The 24,985-nt window shown below is 48.4% G+C and overlaps 2 protein-coding genes across 4 annotated transcripts in view; both read left to right on the forward strand.

Annotated features, from left to right (window-relative positions):
* Positions 1-24,985, forward strand: part of LOC309519446 (matrix metalloproteinase-17-like) — a 134,883-nt gene that overhangs the window by 94,904 nt on the left and 14,994 nt on the right. The gene's annotated exons all lie outside the window — the stretch shown is intronic.
* AEBP1 (AE binding protein 1) overlaps positions 1-24,985 on the forward strand; it is a 54,408-nt gene that overhangs the window by 6,462 nt on the left and 22,961 nt on the right. Inside the window, exons 2-11 of one of the 3 annotated variants that reach the window (XM_082200261.1) lie at positions 8,235-8,636; positions 11,664-11,729; positions 12,320-12,391; positions 14,118-14,189; positions 17,159-17,265; positions 18,778-18,850; positions 19,312-19,407; positions 20,130-20,228; positions 21,915-21,986; positions 24,136-24,245. In XM_082200261.1, coding sequence (XP_082056387.1) covers positions 8,235-8,636; positions 11,664-11,729; positions 12,320-12,391; positions 14,118-14,189; positions 17,159-17,265; positions 18,778-18,850; positions 19,312-19,407; positions 20,130-20,228; positions 21,915-21,986; positions 24,136-24,245 — 1,169 coding nt within the window. Of the gene's footprint in view, positions 1-8,234; positions 8,637-11,663; positions 11,730-12,319; positions 12,392-14,117; positions 14,190-17,158; positions 17,266-18,769; positions 18,851-19,311; positions 19,408-20,129; positions 20,229-21,914; positions 21,987-24,135; positions 24,246-24,985 lie in introns of all 3 variants that reach the window. The other 2 variants (XM_082200262.1, XM_082200263.1) reach the window with 2 other exon arrangements.

Raw genomic sequence — 24,985 nt, forward strand, 5'->3', positions numbered from 1 at the left:
GAAATGTGGTTTGGCTCCCAGCACAACCTCCAACAAGATATCCTTGCTTTGCGGCTTGGTTGCAGGAGGAAAACTTTTGAGAGCTGTGACTCCATCTCGTCTTCTGTTCATGTGTGGATTTAGTACAGCTACAGGGATGGTACTTCTCTCCTGGCAGGAAGAGAGGTTGTGAATGACTGTTGCTTGATAGGGTTTCTGTATAGGTGACATAGCAAAAAAAAAAGGAAAAATGTAGGAGTTGCCACTGGTGATCACAGATAAGCTAGAGGCCAGCTAGTGCTTCTCACTCAAAAAGTCTAAAAAAAATAATAATGAAAGTTGAACCTGTAGTTAAGCTATAAAGGGAAAATATAAGAGAGGCAAATTGCCATTCGGTCCTCACATGCTTTGACATGTTTTTCAGCTGGAGATCAGTACAAAATGAAGGGAAGGCAAGCCGGGCGCTACAGCTGCACAAAGAGAGGCATCTGCATTTAACTGGGGGTGGGGAGGCAATAAGCCTCCATTCTCTGTAAACTAGCTTGCTCGTAAGCCACAACCACACCATAAAGTACTATTATGCCGTGTTTCCACCCAAGGAATCCTGGGAACTGTAGTTTGTTAGGGCTGCTGAAAGTTACCGTATTTTTTGCACCATAACACTCACTTTTTTCCTCCTAGAAAGTAAGGGGAAATGTCTGTGCGTGTTATGGAGGGAATGCCTATGGGTGGCATGCCTACGGATTTTCCTCCTCTAAAAACTACGTGCGTGTTATGGTCAGGTGCGTGTTATAGAGCGAAAAATACGGTAGGTTAGCAGTCCCCTATTCCCCTCAGAGAGGTGCAGTTCCAAAGCTCCCTGCGAGGAAGAATGGTTTGTTAAACCTCTCTGGGAATTGTAGCTCTGTGAGGGGAAGAGGGGTCTCTGCATATCTCTCTGCTCCCTTCACAAACAACAGCTCCTAGAATTCTTTGGATGAAGCTGTTAAAGAGTGTTTTAAGTGTATGGGTGAGGACACTATCCTGTTGTCACTGTGGGAGCAACTTCTGGTCCAGGTAAATTCTTTTTTTAAAAAAATTTCTTTTTATTGAGTTTCACTTAAATAACCCAAAGAAAAAACCAAACAACAGTTTCAGAAAAAAGAAAAAAAGAAAAAATATCCATACATAACACGAAAATAACATCAATTTCCGTTACAGTTCTTTGTCTTATTCCTTGAATCTTTATATCTTTAGATGTTTAGATCTTTCCTCTACACACCTATTGACCTCCTTCCCTCCCGATTTCGGGCTTCTTGATAAAAATTCTTTCTTTTTTCTGCAGCTAATAATTGTTAATGGTTTGCGCATCGTAAGGTTTATATCAGACCTGCTGTAGTTTTTAAGTTTCTATAGTTTCCTTCAATATATACCATGAATTTATTCCAATCGCTAATAAACTTTGTATTTTTTTGGTTTCCATTTTTTTGCGTCATTTTTGCTAGTTCAATATATTCAAATAGTTTTGTTTGCCAATCTCTGACCGTTGGGATATTTGGACTTTTCCAATTTTGTGCAATTAATATTCTAGCCACTACTGTCGAATATTGGAATAGTGTCTTATCTTCTTTTTTAATTTCGTCCCCAATTATTCCTAGTAAGAAGGCCTCTGGTCTTTTAGGGAAAGTGTATTTAAACATTTTTTTTAAACTCGTTATAAATCAGATCCCAAAAATTCTTCATTTCTTCGCAAGTCCACCACATATGGTAGAAATTGCCTTCTTTAATTTTATACTTCCAGCAGGCCTTATTTCCTGTTTTGTACATTTTTCCTAGTTTTGCTGGTGTGATGTACCACCTATACATCATCTTTTCCAAATTTTCTCTGAGTGTGACGCATGCCGTGAATTTCATTCCACTACACCATAATTTCGACCATTTTTCATATTCTATATTGTATCCCAAGTCCATTGCCCATTTTGTCATGACCTCCTTTATTTCTTCGTCTTTACATTTTGGATAATAACTTGGTTTTGCCTTCAATTATTTCTATCTGAAATTTGGATTATTTTTTTGCTCATCCCTGCTTTTTTATCATCCATCCATATTGCATTTATTTGATGATATTGCAGCCAGCCTGTTAGTTTATCTTTCAACTCCTCATATGTTCTCAATTTCCAGGTAAATTCTATAGGTGACCCGGGGGTTCTATAGGTGACCCGGGGGGGCGGGGGGGCGATGTCATCTTGCATTTTGCCTCAGGCAGCAAAATGCCCAGCTCTGGCAAACAGAGAGAATGAAGGGAAGCTTGGCATTCTGTTTCGCTGTGGTGGAAGCGAGTTGTGGTGAACGAGAAAGGAGGTCATTGCTCCCTCTTTCCAGCGAGGCCGCTGACCGCTGCTTGCAGAGGAAACTGAGGGCAGGCAGTGCAGGAATTCGTGCCTCTCTTCCCCACATGTGGGTGGGTGGGAGAAAAGGCCTGGCCCTAGAGGGATGGTCTGCGAGCCCAAGCAGTTTGCTGCTCTCCCCAGAGCGAAAGACAGTCCCTGTGGTAGCACAGAAGGAATTCCACTCCTGGCACTGGGTTGGTTTGCAGCTCACTGCCTAGAGGGTACAAGTACCACAGGCTGTGTGCTCAGCCCCACAGACCAAGGAATTACTGATGCTCAGAACTTTGGAATGAGGCTGCGGCTGTCTGTGGGGCTGTGAAGTGACATAGCCCTTACTCACTGGCCTTCCTTTAGAGACGGGGCCTCTGACTCACAGAAGAGAGCCCCATATGCACAAATTTCATGTGTCAGGGAAAAGAGGATGGAAAGAAAAGTTTCCAGAAAAATCAGTGTGCAGTCCCGGCTATGAAGGCTATGTTCTGTCTCCATCATCGGAGGGATTATGTCTTTGAATATTGATTGCTGGGAAGTGTGGTCTCACACTGAGGTCCTACTTATGGGGTTCCCATAGGTCTCTGGTTGGCTACTGGGAGAACAGGATTCTGGGTTTGATGGGCTTAGGGCCTGAATCCAGCAGAGCGTTTCTTTTATGTCCTTATTACTCCATGAATCCTGGATATTGTTTGTTTGGGAGAGCCAGTGTGGTGTAGTGGTTAAGAGCGGTAGTCTCGTAATCTGGGGAACCGGGTTCGCGTCTCCGCTCCTCCACATGCAGCTGCTGGGTGACCTTGGGCCAATCACACTTCTCTGAAGTCTCTCAGCCCCACTCACCTCACAGAGTGCTTGTTGTGGGGGAGGAAGGGAAAGGAGAATGTTAGCCACTTTGAGACTCCTTAAAGGGAGTGAAAGGTGGGATATCAAATCCAAACTACTACTACTCTTCTTCTTCTTCTTTTCTGGTCAAGCTGCTCTCAGTGGGGCTTCTGATTCTCCACACCCTCACACCCTCTGGTCTGCCTTTGCCCATGTGACCCCCTGTGCTGGTCCCATGGTGTCAGGTGATGGTGTGCTTGCTCAAGAGCAAACAGGCAAGACTTCGATCTATCTTTTCCAGGCTTTATTCTTAGTGCAAACTATTTACAGTGAAGAGCGTCGTAAGTCATGTCTGGCTCAATCGCTAGCAGAATCTGGGAGTGGTCGCTTTTTGTACCTCCCCCGGCATAACAGTCGCGTGACCCCCAACCTTCTTCGCCCCTCCCCGCGCCGAAACCTACTGTGCAGAATGGGCGCTGGCAAAGGGGTACTTCCCTCCTCTCCTGTTTGCTCAGGCTCGGTGTTGAGGCTCTCCCTAGCATCCCCTGGTTGCTGCACCTCCTCTCCACTGGCGGTGGGTCTTTCCTCCTTGCCAGAGGAGGAACTGCTTTGCAAGATTTTTGGAGGTTCCCTATAACACAACTGCCTTTCCACCTCTCGCCTCTGAGCTGATGGCAGTTCCCTGACACGTGGGTTACCCGAGAAGCGAGGTCCAAGTGCAGTCTGTGGTCAAAGGTGTAACGTGGAGGCAGTCCGTAGTAGCTGAAGCTGGGTGCAGGGCAGGGAGCCGGGTGAAGTCAGGGACAGGTTTGCAAGCAGGGAGCCAGGGTGGGTCAGGAGATCAGGCAGGAAAGCAGGACAGGGTTCAGGCAGGAACTAGCAACCAACAATGTTGCTCCCGCAACTTGGGACTGGGGCTGGCCGGCTTTTATCTGTCCCGAGTCATAGGGCAGCCCTGATCCTCTGGTGACTCGCCTCTCCTGGCCTGGAGGCGAGCATTCCTCCTGCGGGAACTTAGTTCCCTCCGCCTCTCTGCCCTGAGCCTCTGCAGCTCAGGAGAGGCTGGAGGGTTACCGGACCAGGGGCGCCGACTTATAAAAAATATTGGGGGGGCCCATACCGGGGTCCTGCCGCTGGTTCGCTCAGGTAGCCGGGAGAACGCAGTTGGGGAGAGACCCTCGCTCAGGGCGCCACTAGACTTGGCGGCCGGCGGCCTATCTGGGGGGTTTTGGAGCGTATTTCGGCGGAGCGATTGGGGGGGAGGGGGCTTGTTGCCGGATTCTTCAGCTGAGCCGGAGATCTGCTGCTGGGGGTCCCTGGGCCGAGTTGTGAGCATGGCCTGCTGAAGGGAGATCCAGCCGATTGCGCGACGGGGACGGCCGGGGCTCTCCGGCTAGGGCGCGTGGCTGGCTGGCTGGCGAGGGAGCAGGTGGGGAGGAGGCGGGGGTCCTCACTCTCTTAGGAAACGCACCCGTGCGCCCGATTGCCACGAAGTCCGAAGGGTGCGTGTGTGGAATTAAAAAGCAAAAACAAGATATGGGCAGGGCAGGCAAAGAGTTTTCTGCAAGAGGATGGAGGGCAGGTTGAAGAGAAAATCACTCAGGATGAGACAGTCAAATCAGCCATGATAAAATGGGCTCAGGATATTGGGTATAACATCATGTTTGAGGACTGGGAAAGGTTATGGACCACCGGAATGAAATTCACGGCATGTAATGCCTTGAAGGAAAATATTATGAAAATGATTTATAGGTGGTACATGACCCCAGTCAAGCTTGCAAAAATATATCACCTGTCTGATAATAAATGTTGGAAATGTAAGGAGGCTGAAGGGACATTCTTTCACCTCTGGTGGACTTTTCCAAAAGTGAAGGCCTTCTGGGAAATGATCTATAATGAGTTAAAAAAGGTATTTAAGTATACCTTTCCCAAGAAACCAGAGGCCTTCCTCTTGGGCATTGTTGGCCAGAAAGTGTTAAAGAAGGATAGAACTTTCTTTATGTATGCAACTACAGCAGCAAGAATACTTATCGCAAAATATTGGAAGACACAAGATTTGCCCACACTGGAAGAGTGGCAGACGCAATTGATGGACTACATGGAACTGGCTGAAATGACTGGCAGAATCCGAGATTTGGGAGAAGAAACAACGGAAGAGGACTGGAAAAAAATTAAGGACTATTTACAAAAACAATATAAGTTGTATGAATGTTAAAAATTTACACGATTCGGAAACTATAGCTTCAGCAATTAGATTTGGGAAACAGGAAATTATATTTTAAGTAAGAAAAGGTCAAAATCTAAGGTAATACTATGTTTAATTTAAGATATAAGTAACTGATGAAAAGTATGTTAAATTTAGAGGTATAGTATTTGAAAAGTACAAAATAAGGTACGAAACAAGGTAATAATTTGCTGATATCTTTATTATAAAGAATGCAGGGTAAGGGAGATGCGAGGAAGTCCAGTTAGTTATATAAAAAATGTGTTGCATGGTTGGTTTTCTTTTCTTCTTTTTCTTTTTCTTTTACTTTTTTCTTCAGTGTATGTTTCTAACTTTGTATTTGAAAACTTAATAAAATATTTATAAAAAAAGAAGAAGAGAAAATCCTTTCGCTTTTCTGGGGCGCAGGGAAGTCTCAGAGCCGGAGGTTGGGGAAGGGACCCCCTTTGCTCTGCCCTCTTCTCCCGTCTTACATTCGCATGGGGGTCCCCGCCCGAGCTTGCCTGGCCACCGGGCCACACAAGGGCCGCGCTCTACGCGGCGCACCTTGCTAGCCGCGCAGCTGTCCTCCGCGGCTGTGGAGGGGCCCTGCGCCGGTGCCCAGCCCCTCTGGGCGCCCGCTGCGCTGCCAATGACAAGCGGGCGACGTCGCGGGCGGGGAAGGCGTCGCTTTCTTTCCCGATCCTTCATCCTCCCAGTCTTCCAGCCCTTTTTTGGGTTGGAAGCTCGTCTCGTTCGCCCTTCTCCTTTCTTCACCCTGCGCGCAATTTTCCTCCCTCGTCTCCCTCCCCATTTCTCCTTCCTTCCTTCCTGACTGACTGAGGGGCTCGGGCTCGGGCTTCGGCTCAGGCTCGGGCTTGGGCTCAGGCTCGGGCTCCGGGTCGGGCTCAGGCTCGGGCTCGGGCTCGGGCAGCCACAGCGTCGGCGGTGTTGGCGATCGGCGGCGCGGGGGGATGGCCCTCCCGGGGGAGCCGGCGCTGCTCAATGGGGTTGCCAAGGAGACAGGCCGGCCGCCCCCCTCCCCCGGCCCGGCGCCCCCCGCCGCGCCGGTGCCCGTTATCGAGCTGGTGCGCGCCGGGCGCCCTATAAAAGCCGCGGACACGCCCACCGTCGCCCGAGATTATTGGGGGAGCTGAGCCCCCCCAAACGAATTTTTGAGGGGGCTCCGGCCCCCTCAAGCCCCATGGAGTCGGCGCCTATGTACCGGACCCAGAGGCAACCCCTGCTTCCCCTTATGGGGCTGAGAGTGGAGCACCTGCAGGCAATGGGTCTTCCATCACCTCAGGAGCCAGAGCAGACTCAGCTGGTGCCTGCACCTGAGGGTCCAGCACAGGTGAGGACCCTTCAGGCTCAAGCCCCAGCCCTGGCTCAGCTGGTTCTGGAGGCGGGGACTTCTGTGCTGGGATTCCTCAGGTTCAGCCTCCGAGTCCAAATCCCAGGCCATCACACTCCCTCTGGGTTGCGCCATCTCCCAGAGGATGTGTCCAACATGACTGTGAGGGATACCGCTGCTTCTCTGTGAACCTTTTGTTACTCAAAAGCAGCACCGTGTGGAGAACATCACAGCGCTCTATTTTTATTTAATTTTTTTAAAACCCCATTTATTTGGTTTTTCAGATTAAAATATTACAGTCACATATCCAACATACATTAGCTTCCAGCAGTGGCGTAGCGTGGGGGGTGCCAGGGGTGCCAGCCGCACCGGGCGCAACATTTGGGGGGGCGCGTTTTGCCGGCCCCCCTCGAGGAAGCGGGAACCTCTCCAAGGCGCGCAGCAGCAGCAGCAAAGCCGGGAGGAGGAGGAGGTGGAGCGAGCCTGCTAATTGCTTGCTGGGAATCAAGCGGAAGGCTGCTCCGAAGCCTGGCGGCGGGAGGAGGTCTCTCCGCCCCACCGCCAGCCTTCGGAAGGCTCCTCCGAAGCCTGGCGGTGGGGCGGAGAGACCTCCTCCTGCCGCCAGCCTTCGGAAGGCTGCTCCGAAGGCTGGCGGTGGGGCGGAGAGACCTCCTCCACCGCCAGGCTTCTCTCCGCCCCACTGCCAGCCTTCAGAAGGCTGCTCCGAAGCCTGGCGGTGGGGCGGAGAGACCTTCTCCCCGCGCCAGCCTTCGGATGGCTGTCCTGAAGACTTGTGGTGGGAGCAGTGGCGTAGCGTGGGGGGTGCAGGGGGGGCCTGCCGCACCTGGCGCAACATCTGGGGGGCGTGGAAGAGACTCGAGTGCTAAAATCCACGGGTTAGGGGGCGCAAATTACTTTCCTTGCCCCGGGTGCTGAGAACCCACGCTACGCCACTGGCTTCCAGTATGTTTCTGAGCATAATTCAAGGTGTTGGTGCTGACCTTTAAAGCCCTAAATGGCCTCAGCCCAGTATACCTGAAGTATACCTCCATCGTTCAGCCCAGACACTGAGGTCCTCCTCCAAGGGCCTTCTGGCGGTTCCCTTACTGCGAGAAGCGAGGTTACAGGGAACCAGGCAGAGGGCCTTCTCGGTAGTGGCATCCGCCCTGTGGAACGCCCTCCCATCAGATGTCAAGGAAATAAGCAACTATCTGACTTTTAGAAGACATCTGAAGGCAACTTTGTTTAGAGAAGTTTTTAATGTTTGATGTTCTATCATGTTTTTAATATTCTGTTGGGAGCCGCCCTGAGTGGCTGGGGAAACCCAGCCAGATGGGTGGGGTATAAATAAATAAATTTTTTATTATTATTATTATTATTATTATTATTATTATTATTATTATTATTATTTGCAAACTGCTGTGGAATTGGAGAGAACTGAAGTTAAGATTGGAAAAAATGAGAAACCGAGAAAAACAGAAATTGACAGGGACTGACCATCTTTCTTTTCCTGCAGCGACACAGGAGCCAGTGAGACAGAAGCCCAAGAAAGGGAAAAAGGAGAAAGCACCCAAACCAACCAAGAAGCCTAAAGAGAGGCCTCCCAAGGGTCCTAAGAAGGAGAAGCCCCCCAAGCCCACCAAAAAGCCAAAGGAGAAGCGTCCAAAGGCAACCAAGAAACCTAAGGAGAAATCTCCCAAAGCCACCAAGAAACCATCAGGGGGGAAGAGAACAGAGAAGCCTTCTCCTCCTGTCCAACCATATGAGGAAGAGGAGAGGTACCACTTCCCAGAAAGGCCATTGAGCCCACCACCAGCCAGGGAGGAAGATGGCTACGGAGTGCCCGATTCATCCCGATTTCACTCTCCCTATGGGAGGGAAGATGAGCATTCACGAGTGAATGAAGAAGGCGGGGAATGTAAGTTCCTGTTTCTTTCTCCCATTAGTCGTATTGCATGGGCAAGGGACCTTTTTTTCCTTCAGGGAAGTCTTTTTTATTGCATTTCTTGATCATCCTTCTTCAGAAACTCTTGATTAAAGCAAATAAACCCTGAAATTTTCCCAGAACATGCTTCGAACAATGACGTGTAAAGCCCATTCCACTATTCATAGGCCCAGGGTTTCCAGGGCAGACAACAAAAGAAAGGTGCAAGGGACTTTTTTTTTAGCCTGAGGCAGAGGCAGAGCAACGTGCTCTGGTACCCGGAGCAGTGCTCATCCCAGAGGCATGGCATGCTGCCTGCGGGGGGCGTGGCATGCCTCCCGGGGGGTGTGTGCAATGAGCAGCGCATGGCCTGGGAGGTGCCACCAATCGGAGGTCGGCATTTTGTCACACACCCCTTTGGAGTGGCACCCGGGGTGGCCACCCACCCACTCCCGCCTTGGAACACCCCTGGCCTGAGGGCAGCATTCCCTTCTGGGCAGCCTTTCCAGGATGCGACAGGGATCTCTGTGGAGGGGAGCACCTGGTTTGTGCACACACACATGCGCGCGCACACACACACACACACACACACACAGAGATTGTGTGCACGGTACACTGTGGTGTAGTGGTTAAGAGCGGTAGACTCGTAATCTGGTGAACCGGGTTCGCGTCTCCGCTCCTCCACATGCAGCTGCTGGGTGACCTTGGGCTAGTCACACTTCTCTGAAGTCTCTCAGCCCCACTTACCTCACAGAGTGTTTGTTGTAGGGGAGGAAGGGAAAGGAGAATGTTAGCCGCTTTGAGACTCCTTAAAGGGAGTGATAAAGCGGGATATCAAATCCAAACTCCTCCTCCTACAATGGCCCTCCCTGCCCTCAACACACTACGCCAATTCATAAGTATTGCAGTATTTATAGTCCAAAGTACGTGTTTCCCTATAGAGGAGTAATGATGATATATTTTGAGATCTATGGGGCAAGGGATGGAGAGGAAGTGTAGCTATTTGGTAGGTCCATCTGGTATGCATGTGTAATGCATGCACCAATGAGGTCATAGAATGAAGAGGGAGGGAAGTGAGAAAAGCACAGGATTCTAGGGAAGAGACAGTTTATAAAAAATGGGTTGTTGTCCGAGAGAGTGGGGAGGGAAGCCAAGGAAAAGGAACTGAGGAAGAAGATGCTAAAGAGATGCCCGAGGGACAAGGGGGGGGACTGGAGGAGGGAGATGGCGTGCCATATGGATTTTTGTAATATTCTAAATTATATTTGTACCGGTTTAATACTGTTAGATATTACGCTCCAATGAGAGCCAGGCAGGTGGATCTGCCAACCACTCCATTTAAAATTCCCATAATGCCCTAGAGCAACACTATGCCAGGGGCATTGTGGGAAACTAAAATGGTGGCAGCACCCAGACCCCAGCTAACTGGAGTGCCATAAAAGGGTTATTTTAAATGGGACTGAAGATATGAGGCACCAGCAAACAAAATGTGAATATGGTTAATGAAACTGTTAAACTGTAATTAACTTTTTATAACAGGGGCCCATCTACACGTTAATACAGAAACTTATTCTCCTCTTAGTAACTGTAGCTCTGGCCTGGGGACACAAAAGTAGACAACAAACTGCAGACCCCATAATTCTTTGGGGCAAGCCATTGCCACTAAACTGGTCTACAAGCAATCAGAAATGGGGAACTCGTTCTCCCCCCTCCCCAATGTATTTGAACTCTAGCTTCCATCTTCCATGACCATTGGCCATGCTTGCTGGGGTTGGTGGGAGTTCGACTCAAACCGCATCTTGAAGTCCACCTGCTCCTCCCTGCCCTGCCCCAGCATTATAGAATTGAATATAGATCTGTCAGGCACTGAATGCTATCCAGTTCATGACAGGCAGCTGACACTCTTGTAGCGCAAACAGCAACACACTTAAGGGGAGTTGGTGATTATTTACTCGCTGTTATAATTTGTTAATTGGCCAGTTTTGGTTTTAGTCTATAGGATAGAGGGGTGTTGTTCACATTTATTAGACATGGGAGCAGTTGCCAAGCAGCCTGTGCTCACCCGTAGGAACATGGGAAACTGTTACACTGAATCTGACCATTGGTCCATGTAGCTCAGTGTCCTACACTGATGGGCTCTCCAGGGTTTTAGGCAGAAGCTTTTTCCAGACTTACATGGAAGACTTACATGGAGATGCTGTGGATTGGCCCTGGGACCTTCTGCATGCAAATCAGATGCTCTTAACACTGAGCTATAGCATCTCCCCTTCCATAGATCAGATCAGTGCATATGTTTTTACAGGGAGCATGGCCAAGCAATGCTTTTCCTCTTCCCTTTCATATAACCTCATGTTTACTGGTCTGCCGGGGAATCTTCTAACCATCACAGATTATCTTCACTCTCTCTAAACGCTTCCTGCTACCCCTCTCCCTCTCCCCGCTTTCTGTATAACTCCTTCATAAGCAAGTCCAACTTAAATCACACTGACTCTATTTCTCCGCCCCTCCCTAAGGGTCTTCACCATCGTTTTGGGCTCCTAAACTAATACACTGCTGCTCCCACTCCAGCCTTGGTCTGTCAGGTACTGACGGGGGGCCTCTGCTTGTCCCGTGTCTAGAAAACAGTTTTCCGCTTGACTCTCACTGTCTAGGCATGGGTCTGAGTGGTTTTCCCTTTTGCTGCTTTCCTAGAGTAATCCCTCTCTTTAGTCTTAAATTGGAGCAATTGTCAATCTAGAGGAAAACTGAATTGCTGGGTGGATAAGCCCTGCTTTCTGCATGCACTGAGGACTACAAATTTTTCTCCTAGGAACTGAATGCCCTTGGAGGAGTCGTGGGCATCCACAGCCATATTTACTTTGGCCCTAAGACTTTTGCCTGGAACTACGGACTGAAACAAAATATGTCTGTCTGTCTGTGTTTTGTTCAGTCAGTTTTTCTGCCTTCCCTTCTTCCCAGTTGTTGTGTCTTTGCTCCCTTATAATCTCTGACCTAGCTCTTTTATTTCATTTTATTCCGCAGCTCTTTTCCCAGATGAGCCAACGGAACCACGGTGGGATGAGAAACAGGATCCAAGCAGGCATCACAGTAAGAGCAAGTCAGCATGCGGGACATGGGGAGAGAGGGTGCTTGTGGGACTGTGGGGCAGAGGAACGTCCAAGATGGGGAAGGAGGAGCGCTGATCACGGGAGCACGGGGGCACAGATCAGGAATGAACAAGGGTAAGTCCACTGGGGAGGAAAGGCATTGGACCAGGGTTTACCATCAGTGGGACAAGGAAGCTTTAATGTATAAGCACCTCATAGATTGACTAGGGAATCCTTTTAAAAAAGGATTAGACAAAATCATGGAGAACAAGGTGACTATGCTTTTCCTCCGCTGCCAAAGACATTGCGTCTCTAAATACCTGTTGCTAGGAATCGCAGGTGAGCAGACTGCTTGTTGTGCTCATGCCCAGCTTTCAGGCTTCCCTTAGGCACCTGGCTGGCCACTGTGAAAACAGGATGCTGGAAAAGATGGACCAATGGTCTGATCCAGCCGGCTTCTCTTATATCCCTATGTTCTTAATGTAGAAGCCGAATGTGAGCAGCTTAGTTCTATCCATACAGAGCAGGAACAGAACTCTTTGAGGGCCTTACTATTGTCCTTGTTAATTTTACTCATCTGATTTCTTCCAGCTGACTTCTATGAACCCCCAACTGACCCACAAGAGCCTGGAAGAGATCATTGGAGCCAGGAGAGCCGGCCAGGTGAGTCAATGCCCAACGTCCAGGGTGGACTGTTTGCCCAGATCTGCTAGCCTTAAATGGCAGCACAGTCTAGGCGGCTCCTAATGTTGGCCAGCCCTTTCCTACTCTAAATTTTCCGACCAGTGGGAAAGCAACCACTGTGTGCTAGCATCTGAGGAGCAAGCCGGCATGCTGCTAGCTTTAAAAGACTTTAAAATAATTCTGTGCCCAGTCCAGCAGCACACACTAAACTCAGTGTAACTCAATACAAGAAGCAGAAATTCATTTTACTGTTCTGTGGCTGCCAACACTGAGCCATAAGCAGGCATGGAGGGAGAGCCAAGAGTCACGAGCCAGTGCTGACTTTCATTGCCAGGCCATGTTCCAGCTTCTCCTTGAAGCTTTGTAGCAAGGCTGAGGAGAGCCTACGGCCATCCAGAGGTTGCGGCACCACACCTCCCACCATCCTTGACCCTTGACCATGCTGGCTGGGGCTGATGGGAGTTGGAGATGAACAACATCTAAAGGACCACAATCCTTCCAAGTCAGAAGGAACCAAGGGCCAGCCTGTTCCCAGAGCCTAGGAACCTTCAACCGACCAGGGGATGCTCCAGCCAGTGGCGGAGCAAGCTGACCGGGTGCCTGGGGTGGCGCACGTGCCCTGCGCCCAAGGGTAGGGCCAGCCACCCGCAGGGCAGGGTGAGCCAGGACGGGACGCTCCGCTGGACCTCTGAGGAGTCTGTCTGCCTCCTCCCACTCAGCTGGGAGGTGGTGGGCAGACTGTTTGGGGCAGCGTGGAGCCTGCGGGTGCCCAAGCCACTGCGTCACTCACAGCAGAGATGTGTGGCTTGGGCACGCTGCAAGCCCCGCGGTGAGTGCCGCCTGCCATTTTGTCACCCCCCCTCAGTGGTGACACCCGGGATGGCCCGCCCCCACCGCTCCCTCTTCCTCCGCCCCTGGCTCCAGCCTTGAAAAATAGAATTGGAAGAGAGATGGGAGAAGAGTCTGCTCTGCCTTTTTCACGAGAATCCTTGGGATGTTTGAAGAGAGCTACCTTGCTCCCCACCCCCCAACTTAGTCTGCTCTTCTCCAGGCTAAACATGCCCATCTCTTTCAGACATCCCTCAGACTTGGGTTCCTGTAATCAATGACTCACTGGCATGCAGAACGGCAGGTTCCTAGTGGCTCCCAAGAGTAGCTTGCTCACCATAAGAAGCACAGGCATAAATCTGGGATTCTTAGAAGGGGATCACCGTCTTTCTTGGGCTGCAACATTACAGGGCTGTTTTGGCTCTTGTGAAGTGACTCAGACTCATTTAATCAAAGCAGCCTGAAATATACTCGGAGTCGAGTGTGGATTTCATGCTCTTTATTCAGCTCATAGTAGTGAGGAGGAATGGAAGTTCCCCCCAAAATGTCTGCTTTATATACATTATTTACACAATGGGCCCCATGTGATTGGGTAATTTCTGGATTCTCCTGTAGGTCAATCAGGTTACAGATTCACTTCCACCTGGAGTTGGGTGGCTCCTGCAGACCAATCAGACTGCTGCATTTTGGATCCTATTGTTCTAGGACCAATCAGACTGATGCATACTGAATCCTATTGTTTTGGACCAATCAGACTGCTGCAATTTGGATCCTATTCAACTCAGTACATAACACAGCCCTTTCTCTTAAAAGCCCTTATGTCCTAGAGAGGTCCTAGAACCAGGAAGTGACTGTGCTTCTTCTCCTCTTTATCTAGAGACCCCTAGAGAGGTTGAGCCACCCACGCTGGATTACAACGAGCAGATCGAGCGGGAAGACTACGAGGACTGTACGGTGCTGTTGCTGCTGACTTGCCCTACCTGCATTTAGTAACCGTAGGGGGTGGGGCATCCTGTTGTTGTGGGTGGGTAAGCAGTGAGAGGGATGCGGGTGGCACTGTGGTCTAAACCACTGAGCCTCTTGGGCTTGCCGATCAGAAGGTCGGTGGTTCAAATCCCCACGACGGGGCAAGCTCCCGTTGCTCTGTCCCAGCTCCTGCCAACCTAGCAATTCGAAAGCATGCCAGTGCAAGGAGATAAATAGGTACCGCTACAGTGGGAAGAGAAACAGCATTTCCATGTGCTCTGGTTTCCGTCATGGTGTTCCATTGCACCAGAAGCAGTTTAGTCATGCTGGCCACATGACCTGGAAAGCTGTCTGTGGACAAACCCTGGCTCCCTCGGCCTGAAAGTGAGTTGAGCGCTGCAACCCCAGAGTCACTTTTGACTGGACATAGCTGTCCAGGGGTCCTTTATCTTTTTTACCTTTTTAAGTAGTGAGGGACCATAATTCCGGGACAGCCAATTCTTTGTTTCCCCATTCCCATGGCTGTGAAATGGTCTGACCCTGTGTTTTCTGCTTCTCATTTGAGGCGGGGGATTTCCCCTCTGCAAAACTCAGGGAGGAATGCCAATAGTAACACTTTGAACTTGCCCTGGTAGCAAATGGACAACCAATGCAAGTGTCTGAGCAAAGGTTATCACGCCTATCAGCAGCTGTGCTACAGAATTCTGTACAAACTACGGATTTGGGATTGAACACAAAGTGAGGCCCCCATAGAGTGCATTGCAGCAATCGAATCTTTAAACCACCAGTTCTTGAACTCCTTTGGTCATTTGCACCGACAGAGCTTCATTTATTGTGCTTTCACAGCCTGCAGCACACACACACCTGGGCTCAGGTGCCCAACACACGGCCCATTTCCTGCTCTCCGTCTGCACTTCAGAAGAGGAAGACTGGCTAGACATTTAGTCTCCATGACCACATTTCCACTGTCAGAAGAAAAGGAAGTTTTGCATTCTTTTCTTTTTAACCGAAAGGCTTTTCCCATGCAGATTTCGTGCTTCCAGTTTGGCTCTTAAGCTTGGAAATATTCCATGGAGATAGAACCTTCTCCCTGGATGCCCAATGAGATTATAATTTCCTTAAATGTTGGATTGGGGAAGGGGCAGATGGGAAACCAAAAAACGTGGACAGGGTGGGGGGAGTGGAATGGCATGTCTAGAATCCTCTACAAAAGCACTTTCACAGGGCAATATTTTGTTGCAGCCCTCCCCTTTGTTTAATGATTTATTAGTGCTGCCGGATTGCCTTGATAAGCTGTTAGCTTTGTGGAGAAATTCACAGGACACAGCTCAGCAGCCCAGACAGCTCTGCAACGCCCGTCCCCCTCCCCCTCAAAAAAAAATCCCCAACCCATTTCCCCCTTGCACGTGCTCTGGTTCTTTTTGGCCCATGTGAGTGGAAAATGCCCAGTGCTCTCTGCATAATGTTTGACAGATGGGAGGGATTTTGCCAAAGCAAACAGAGCTGCCTTGCATTAGGACCGCCAACCGGAAAAGTGTCCTGCTTGGCTGGGTGGTCATTTCTCACGTTCAGCTATTATAAGAGGGTCGTGCAGTTGAGACTTTATGTTCTCTCACCTCTAATCATCACCGTTATTATTTTTGCTGCGCATTTCTCTACCACCCGAGAGCGGTCTGGGCAAAACTAGAGGCAGTTCCCAGTATTGCTATAGGTGGGGAAGTGGGGAAAAAGTGGCAACTGCAATACCAAGAGCCAAACTGTGTGGGTTGTGCTGGTACCCAGCATGGACACACTGTGATGCGTTAGATGATTAGAACAGCCTTCCCCAACCAAGAGCCCTCAATATATTTTGGACAAAGTACCCAAAACATCTGGAGGACTCCAGATTAATTCTAGTTGCATCAGATATTTTGCTGCCTCTAAAGAGTTTCCTCCTCTTCACTTACTAGTCCTGTGTCTTTCTTCCCAGTGCCATTCCCTGTGTTTCCGAAGCCTGAATTGGTGCAGATTTTGCTTCCTCTGCTCTAATTATTGCTGCTTTTTCTTCCGTGGCTGTGTTTCCGAGCATGATTCAAAGTGTTGGTGCTGACCTTTAAAACCCTAAATGGCCTCAGTCCAGTATATCTGAAGGAGTGTCCCCACCCCTATAGTTCTACCCGGACACTGAGGTCCAGTGCCGAGGGCCTTCTGACGGTTCCCTCACTGCGAGAAGCCAAGTTACAGGGAACCAGGCAGAGGGCCTTCTCGGTAGTGGCCCATGCCCTGTGGAATGCCCTCCCACCAGATGTCAAAGAGAACAACAACTACCAGACTTTTAGACAACATCTGAAGGAATCCCTGTTTAGGGAAGCTTTTAATGTTTGAGGCATTACTGTATTTTAATATTGTGTTGGAAGCCGCCCAGAGTGGGTGGGGAAACCTTCAAAGTTAGCCCTACATAGAGCGCATTGCAGTAGTCCAAGCGGGAGATAACCAGAGCATGCACTACTCTGTGAGCTCCTGATTTATTCCTTTGCAAGCGGAACTTGTGGGCAGCGCTGATCAGCTGTATGAGGGTGTCATGTTGGAAAACCCTGAAGTCACATTTACGTTGACCGTCTTTATGGCATCAGCTTCCATAGAAGCTGCATCAGATAGAGCAATTCCACCTCTCCCACTCCTGCTTGATGTCTCATCTTCCTATAGGACAGGGATGGGGAAGCCTCCAGATGTTGCTGGACTACAACTCCCATCATCCCTGACCATGGCTGGGCTCGTGGTAAATAGGCAGCCCATGGGTTGCTCATTCCTGTGCAGTGAGACCCCCCCTACCCTGCTGGCTACTCTGAGAGGCCCTTTTCTAAGACAAAGCACCATCGGGGTGACGTGGAGGGAGAGGAAGCACCCCCATCTCTCTGTCAGCAACGCAGGACTCTTCCCGAGTGACAAAACCCTCTTCCTTCTCCCCTGCAGTTGAATACGTCCGACGTCAGCACAAACCCAGCAAACCACCTAAGAAAAAGAAACCTGAGCGACCGAGGTTGGAGACGGAGGAGGAGGAGAAGCCAAGTATGCAGTTCGTTTCCTTTGGCTTGCTTCTGTTTTGCCAGGATGTTGGAAAATAGAGGGAGATTAGGAGGTTGGGGCAGGGAATGAAGGAGGCAGGGTGAGGAGGGAAAGAAATGGAAAGCATTCCAAGAGAATAAAGGCAGCAGATGAAACAAACTGAAGCTTCAGGCTGGGGAATCCCTTTCTCTTTCTTGTATATGCTGGAGGTCTGCCTCCTGTCAGACCTCTGGCCTGCCAGATTTGGTGCTTAGGAACTCATTTCTTCCCAGTCTTTAGCGAGACAGACTTCTATGGGATCATCAGGGATAGCTCATTAGCCTTCATTAGTTCAGATATAATGCTAAGTCAAACCGGTAGCTTAGGGCGTATCTTCGCTTACCTTTCCTCTGTGTCGTAGTTCCATACGCAGAAAAGAAACCATTTAGTCTGTTGAAATGAGTCTGGAACTTCAAACCAATGACACTTGGTTGAGCAAACTCTGGCTTAGTCTTATGCACGAACACAGCCAACGGGACTGCAAAGAAGTCAGATCTGAACAGGTGGCACGTGATTTGCCCTCCTGGCGGTACATCGTGGCTTCTTGTTTTCCCTTGTTTTGCCTTTTGGTGTGATTTAATTCAGTTTTTGAGTGATGAAAGCATAAATCACTGAGCATGGGAAAGAAGACTCAGACTATTTCAGTAAGTCCTAATCAGGAAACATAAGGTTATTTTGCCTGGAGAAGCTAGTCTTCTGACAGAATTTTGCAGCATAATGAGCACCTGCTGTGGCTTTGCCCACTACAGGTAACGGCATATTGAGATCTGATTTTAGACCAGTACGATAGGGACATTTGCTTCGGTGGTGGCTAGCTCAGGTGTGCTCATGAAGGATACAGAGCTGCTGTTCGAGAGTAAGATTCTTCTGAGAGTCAAGAACGTTGAGGGTCTGTTTAAGTCCAGAGAAATGGATAGAGTTTTAACTGAGCCTACTTTGCTCCAAAGGGAACTTTCTATAACTTTTGTACCACATATCTTCCCCTTAAACTCTGCTTCCCCTGTTTTAGTGAACCTTAGTTTACAAAGCTTTAGAACACGGTTCATAAACCTGGTGTGGTCTTTTATTTTTACACCCTCGCTGCCAATGCAGATCCTTCCAGTCTGTTGCAAGGCAGGGCTGGCCCTGGGCTCTGATGGCGCCAAAATATTTCCCATACTCCAGGTCAGACTACAGCTCCCTTCATCCCCAGGCAGGGTGATGGGAGTGGTAATGCAACAGCATCTGAGGAACTTAAGATGGAAGAAATCTGGTAAAGGTGCTGCTACAGAAAAGGCCCTGCCTCTTGTGCCCACTTATCGACCATACATTTGTATGAATCAAACATTAAATTTTAAGAGCCATTAGTAGCAAGTATGGGGCATCAGCCGTAAATGTGGGGCTTGCCGATGAGCTTCCCTGCAATCATCCCTAGGACCTTTGGACAATTGTGCTATGATAAGGATACGGGAGTTTTACTGGCATATCTGTTTTGCTCAGTAGAGAAGCCTGAGGAGCCGCTCACCCCCCCTTTCGGGAGTCATTACGAAGATGGGCTAGAGCTGCCAGATTATGGAGATGGTAAGTATTAAAACAGGACGCGGGTGGTGCTGTGGGTTAAACCACAGAGCCTAGGACTTGCCGATCAGAAGGTCGGCACTTCGAATCCCCGCGATGGGGTGAGCTCCCGTTGCTCGGTCCCTTCTCCTGCCAACCTAGCCGTTCGAAAGCACGTCAAAGTGCAAGTAGATAAATAGGTACCACTCCGGCGGGAAGGTAAATGGCATTTCTGTGCGCTGCTCTGGCTCGCCAAAAGCGGCTTAGTCATGCTGGCCACATGACCCGGAAGCTGTACACTGGCTCCCTCGGCCAATAAAGCGAGATAAGCCCCAGAGTCGGTCATGACTGGACCTAACGGTCAGGGGTCCCTTTAACTTTACTTTTAAGTATTAAAACAGTTGTGAAGCCTGGTGCCTCTGGGGAGAAACCTGCATTGGGAGCTGTTCTCCCACCTCACTAATCCTTATTCCCCCTCCCCATAGTGGATTATGGTCTTCCACCCCAGAAACCCAAACAATTCCCCAGCAAAAAAGAGGAGGAAGATGAGATGGAGACGGATGAAGAGAAACTCAAACCAAGTAAGGAGACAGCAGACGGAGGGGACGATTGAGACTGGGTATGAAACTATTTTTGTAGGCCAAGGGCCACATTCCCTGCATGTATAACGTTCCAAGGGCCCTTTTGCCAGTGGCGGAAAGGCAAAAATGGATGGAGCAACAAACAGACATTTCATCTTTGTGCAGTTGGCTGGCTTCTACATGCAAGTAGATAAATAGGTACCACTCCGGCGGGAAGGTAAACATCTAGTCTCCCATCATCTAGTCTCCCATCAGAGCTCCCATCATCTAGTCTCCCATCAGAGTTCAAGGACACATTCCAGCAGGGGAAAAACACTCAGGGGGTGGTGGTTCCTGGGGCAGGTTTCTGAAGGCCAGCTAGAGCAATCTGAAGGGGCACATTTGGCCCCTGGCCTCAAGGTTCCCCACTCTCAATTTAACAGGAGAGGGTTGATTGTCTGCTTGATTTGCATGCTTTCCCCCAAGGTATAGCAGATCTCATGTTGGGCAACTCTGATTCTTCCTGCCAGATTGCCCCGTGTAATCAAACGCTGCGCCATCTGAGCTTCTGCCTCCCCATCGAGCATAAGCCACTATTTCTGCACTTCTGTAGGAACACACATTTGCCACTCAGCCCACCTGACAGCTCGTTCCCGCCAGCGTGCTTGCACTGCGCTGTCCTTAATAACATCAAGAGGTTTGTCCTGATGACGATAACTCTGCTTCTCTTTGCTGTGCTTCAGAGAAGCCGAAAAAGGGTGCCGGCAGCAGCAATGAAGAGGAGGAGGACGGGGATACAGAGGAAGACAAATGGACAGAGGAGAAAAGCAAAGAACGGAAAGGTGGGTAATCCCGAAGGAGGAGATCTGCACCGATACAGGGAGGTAGGGAAAGGATGCTGCTAGCAGAGGGACTCAGGAGCAGTGGCGGTTTCACCAGCGCTATACCACTGAGTGAAACTGACATCACAGTCTGCTCCTCATACTGGTTCTGGGTGATATATCAATATATAGGAGTGTCTCCACCCCCATTGTTCTACCCGGACACTGAGGTCCAGCGCTGAGGGCCTTCTGGTGGTTCCCTCACTGAGAGAAGCCAGGTTACAGGGAACCAAGCAGAGGGCCTTCTCAGTAGTGGCACCCACCCTGTGGAACGCCAGTTTGGTGTAGTGGTTAAGAGCGGTAGTCACGTAATCTGGTGAACCGGGTTCGCGTCTCCGCTCTTCCACATGCAGCTGCTGGGTGACCTTGGGCTAGTCACACTTCTCTGAAGTCTCTCAGCCCCACTCACCTCACAGAGTGTTTGTTGTGGGGGAGGAAGGGAAAGGAGAATGTTAGCCGCTTTGAGACTCCTCAAAGGGAGTGAAAGGCGGGATATCAAATCCAAAACTCTTCTTCTTCTTCCCACCAGATGTCAAAGAGAACAGCAACTACCAGACTTTTAGAAGACATCTGAAGGCAGCCCTGTTTAGGGAAGCTTTTAATGGCTGATGCATTACTGTATTTTAATATTTTGTTGGAAGCCGCCCAGAGTGGCTGGGGAAGCCCAGCCAGATGGGCAGGGTATAAATTATTATTATTATTATTATTATTATTATTATTATTATTATTATTATTTTATTATTATTCCACCCAGGCCTGTCAGTGAGTTACCAACACACTGACATTGGTGACTCAAGTTGAGTGGACAACACATTCTAATCAAGGGTATTTTAAAGTCCTTTATTTGTTGACGTGCGTGATCTAATACAGTGGTTCCCAAACTCCCCTCCCTCCGTATTGCTGTTGTTGACATCCATCCGCCTCAGGAGTCGATGGAGAAGTGCACCTTTGGAGGTGAAGCCAAACTGTTGGAGAATTACAGTGCCTGCTGTGGCTGTAGAACCGATATGGGAGAGACATGTTTTGTTGCAGCCGGGGCAGAGGAAGGCTTGTGCTGCTGCAATTGCCCTGTGGCGTTTCTTTTCTCTGTGCTCCTTCCACTAATCATTCCTGCTCTAGTCACTGCTATGGATGCACAACCTGACTGTCTCCAGACACTTCAAGGGATTTCCATATGGCAGGGTTGATGTTGCCAGCCTTTCTCTCCTGCTGCTGAGAATCATGGTGGATCACTTAATGTTTTTTCCCCTGCAGGTTGTAACAATTGGAATGTGCCATATGATTTTTTAATTTCATTACATTTGATTCTTTTATTTCTTACATGTTGTATTTTATTGCGCTACGGTTTGAATTCCATAGAATTCCTCAGTCAGTATTCAAATTGCAATGCAAAGCAATGCAAAGCAATCTGTAAGAATTTGAGAACAGTTTCATTAAATAGTCACCATGGTGTGTAAAATTTATCTATTTTTTTCCTCTTCCTTATAAGTTTTGAGAGATTTTCTCAGCGATGGCCATTGCCAAACATTTTTGTGCCATGCGTAGTTTTCTAAATTTTCTTTGTATTCCCTGCCCCCGTATGCTTTTTTTCCTATCCCCAGACATTTTCTCCCTAAACTTTGACCCCTGTTTCTTCTCCATGTGCAGGGAAGCCAAAGAAAACAGGAGGGAAAAAATGGGAGACAGATGACGACGAGTGGACTCCAGAAGAAAAAATAAGTGAGTGGGATTTTTAAAAAGGTTAAAATGCATTGGTTGGGCTGACCAGCTGAGGAATATTTGCTCAGGCAGTTATCCTTGATCTGATAATGCCCATAAGTGTGTAGGTAAGAGTAATATTAAGGGACATGGGTGGCGCTGTGGGTTAAACCACAGAGCCTAGGACTTGCCGATCAGAAGGTCGGCGGTTCGAATCCCCGTGACAGGGTGAGCTCCCGTTGCTCGATCCCAGCCCCTGCCCACCTAGCAATTCGAAAGCACGTCAAAGTGCAAGAAGATAAATAGGTACCGCTCCGTCAGGAAGGTAAACGGCGTTTCCATGGGCTGCTCTGGTTCACCAGAAGCGGCTTAGTCATGCTGGCCACACGACCCGGAAGCTGTCTGCGGACAAACGCTGGCTCCCTCAGCCTATAGAGCGAGATGAGCGTGCAACCCCCGAGTCAGACATGACTGGACCTAATGGTCAGGGGTCCCTTTACCTTTAAGAGTAATATTGAATCATAGTGAACTGCTTTTGTGGAATTTTGGAGCATGCAGTGTTCATTGCTCAATATATGGTCACCTGATGACTCTCTCTTGAATACATAACCTGCCCACCCTCATTTGCATTTGTGGTGGCAGGTGAAAGCAACGTGGGTATATTTAGCCTGGAGAAGAAAAGACTGGGGTGGGGGAACATGATAGCACCTGAAGGTCGCATGAGAGGATGGCAAATACAGTGGTACCTAGGGTTACACACGCTTCAGGTTACATACGCTTCAGGTTACAGACTCTGCTAACCCAGAAATAGTACCTCAGGTTAAGAACTTTGCTTCAGGGTGAGAACAGAAATTGTGCTCCAGTGGTGCGGCGGCAGCAGGAGGCCCCATTAGCTAAAGTGGTGCTTCAGGTTAAGTACAGTTTCAGGTTAAGAACGGATTTCCGGAACGAATTAAGTACTTAACCCGAGGTACCACTGTACCATGAACTGGCTTGAAAGCTGTCTGTGGTGGCGATGGTGATGATAGCTAGATTTATTACTTGTCTAACAGCAAAGGATCCCAGGGTGGGTTGCCACAAAATACAATACTTACGGTACCTAAAAAGATAAAGAAAACAAAAGACTGAGTTAAGCACTTGAAAAACCCATTGAAACCAGACATTATAAGTTCATCTTAAGTTGGGTAGTTCATAAGTCTCTGTGGCTTTACACAAGGTTTTGTATTTCTCTCAGAAGACTGTTAAAGACTGTATAATTATTTTGGTAATTATTGTATGTATATTAGTCGCCAACGCGTTGCATGAGTTGTACTACTGCAATATACAATACAGCATTAAAAACAGCTCAGAACAAATCAAAAATACAACCAGAATGGGTCCTAAAATTTAGATATCTCAAGTATCAAAGGCTTGTGTCTTCAGCCTATGATGAAAGCTGTGCAGTGATGCAACGTTGCGGTGAGGGAATTTCACAACTTTGGGCTACCACAGAGAATGCCCACTCCTGGGTCACCAACACTCTGAGTCTCTGAGGATGGTTGCACTACCAAGAAGGCCCACTCTTCTGATCTTAACATCTGAGTGGGACACTGGGGAAGGGGGTTGTTAAGTTGTGGGCGAACGTATCAGACGACACAGCGATTCTTCCAAAGCAGCTCTTTATTTGTAAGCTGGAACAGAACTGAACTAAGGAGCTCAGTCAGCCTGCTTATATAGAGCTCCACTAGAATGCAACAGTAACCATTTTCTGTAACTAGCCAATCACTGAACGTCACTTTCAATCCTTCATTTGCATAACTATCTACAGTATCCCCATGCTGGCCCAGGGTGAGAACTTCAGTACATAACAGGGGTTGTCTTTAAGTTGATTGGTTTAGGGCTTTAAACACTATCGTGGGCACCTTAAATTAAGCCTTAAAGCGAACTGGCAGCCAGAGTAGTACGCGGTGATCATTTTGTTGCTTCTTGCTGCAGTCATCAAGTGACAGATCTCTATATCTGTGGGGGTGCATGAACCGGATATTGGTTTGTTTGTTTTTGGATTTGTCCTTGTTGTTATGCATTTTGTGCTTTTATCATGCATTTTCATGCTGAGAACCACCTGAGATCTACGGATGTAGGGTGGAATACAAATTTAATAATAATAATAAGTGCCCGTTCTGCTTTGCAGAATGCCCTCCCATTGGGATGGAATCCCATCGAATTGAGGACGACCAGATTTTATCTTCCTCCATGCTGCGTCATGGCTTAGCAGCCCATCGTGGTCGCCTTAACATGCAGGTAATGGCATTGTTCCAGGTGTGGCCATGATCCTGTTCTCTCTCTCTCTCTCTCTCAATTTTAATTAGTTTTTTAACATATCATTTTCAACAGTAATTAAACATACTTTTACATCTTATTCAATTTTTTTACTTCCATCAGTCCTGTCTGAAAATTTTCCAATCTAATCTCTTAGTATGCATTTCTTATTTTCCCTATTACATTTCAAACTCATAACCAATATCTCTATCTTTTTCTACTTTGTAACACTTTGTATATTTCTCCTTACAAAACTTCTTGTAATCCTACTAGCGCAATTTGCTCTTCAAATAATTCATATACTTCTTCCAATCTTCTGTAAATCTCTAGTCCCACAGGTTTCGAATCCTTCTTGTCATTTTGTCCAGTTCTGCATAGTCCATTATTTTCGTCTGCCATTCTTTTTTCGCCGGAATTTCTTCTTGCTTCCATTTCTGGGCTAACAATACTCTTGCCGCTGTTGTTGCATATAAGAACAGTTTGACATCTTGTCTATTAATGTCTTGGCCTATAATACCAAGTAAAAGTGCTTCTGGTGGCCACGATCCTGTTCTTGAATGGTTGAATGTGAAATGATGATTCACAAGCACTATTATTGTTTTGTTGTTGTTTTATTTATCATTATAAACTCAACAATGACGCCGTTCAATGACCTCAACTTGGCGTCGTGCAACAAGGGTGGGGAACCTGAGGACCATGTTCCATTCTGGATAACCTTCTAA

Source organism: Podarcis vaucheri, assembly GCF_965113315.1.
Source record: "Podarcis vaucheri genome assembly, chromosome: 15".
Lineage (NCBI taxonomy): Eukaryota > Metazoa > Chordata > Lepidosauria > Squamata > Lacertidae > Podarcis > Podarcis vaucheri.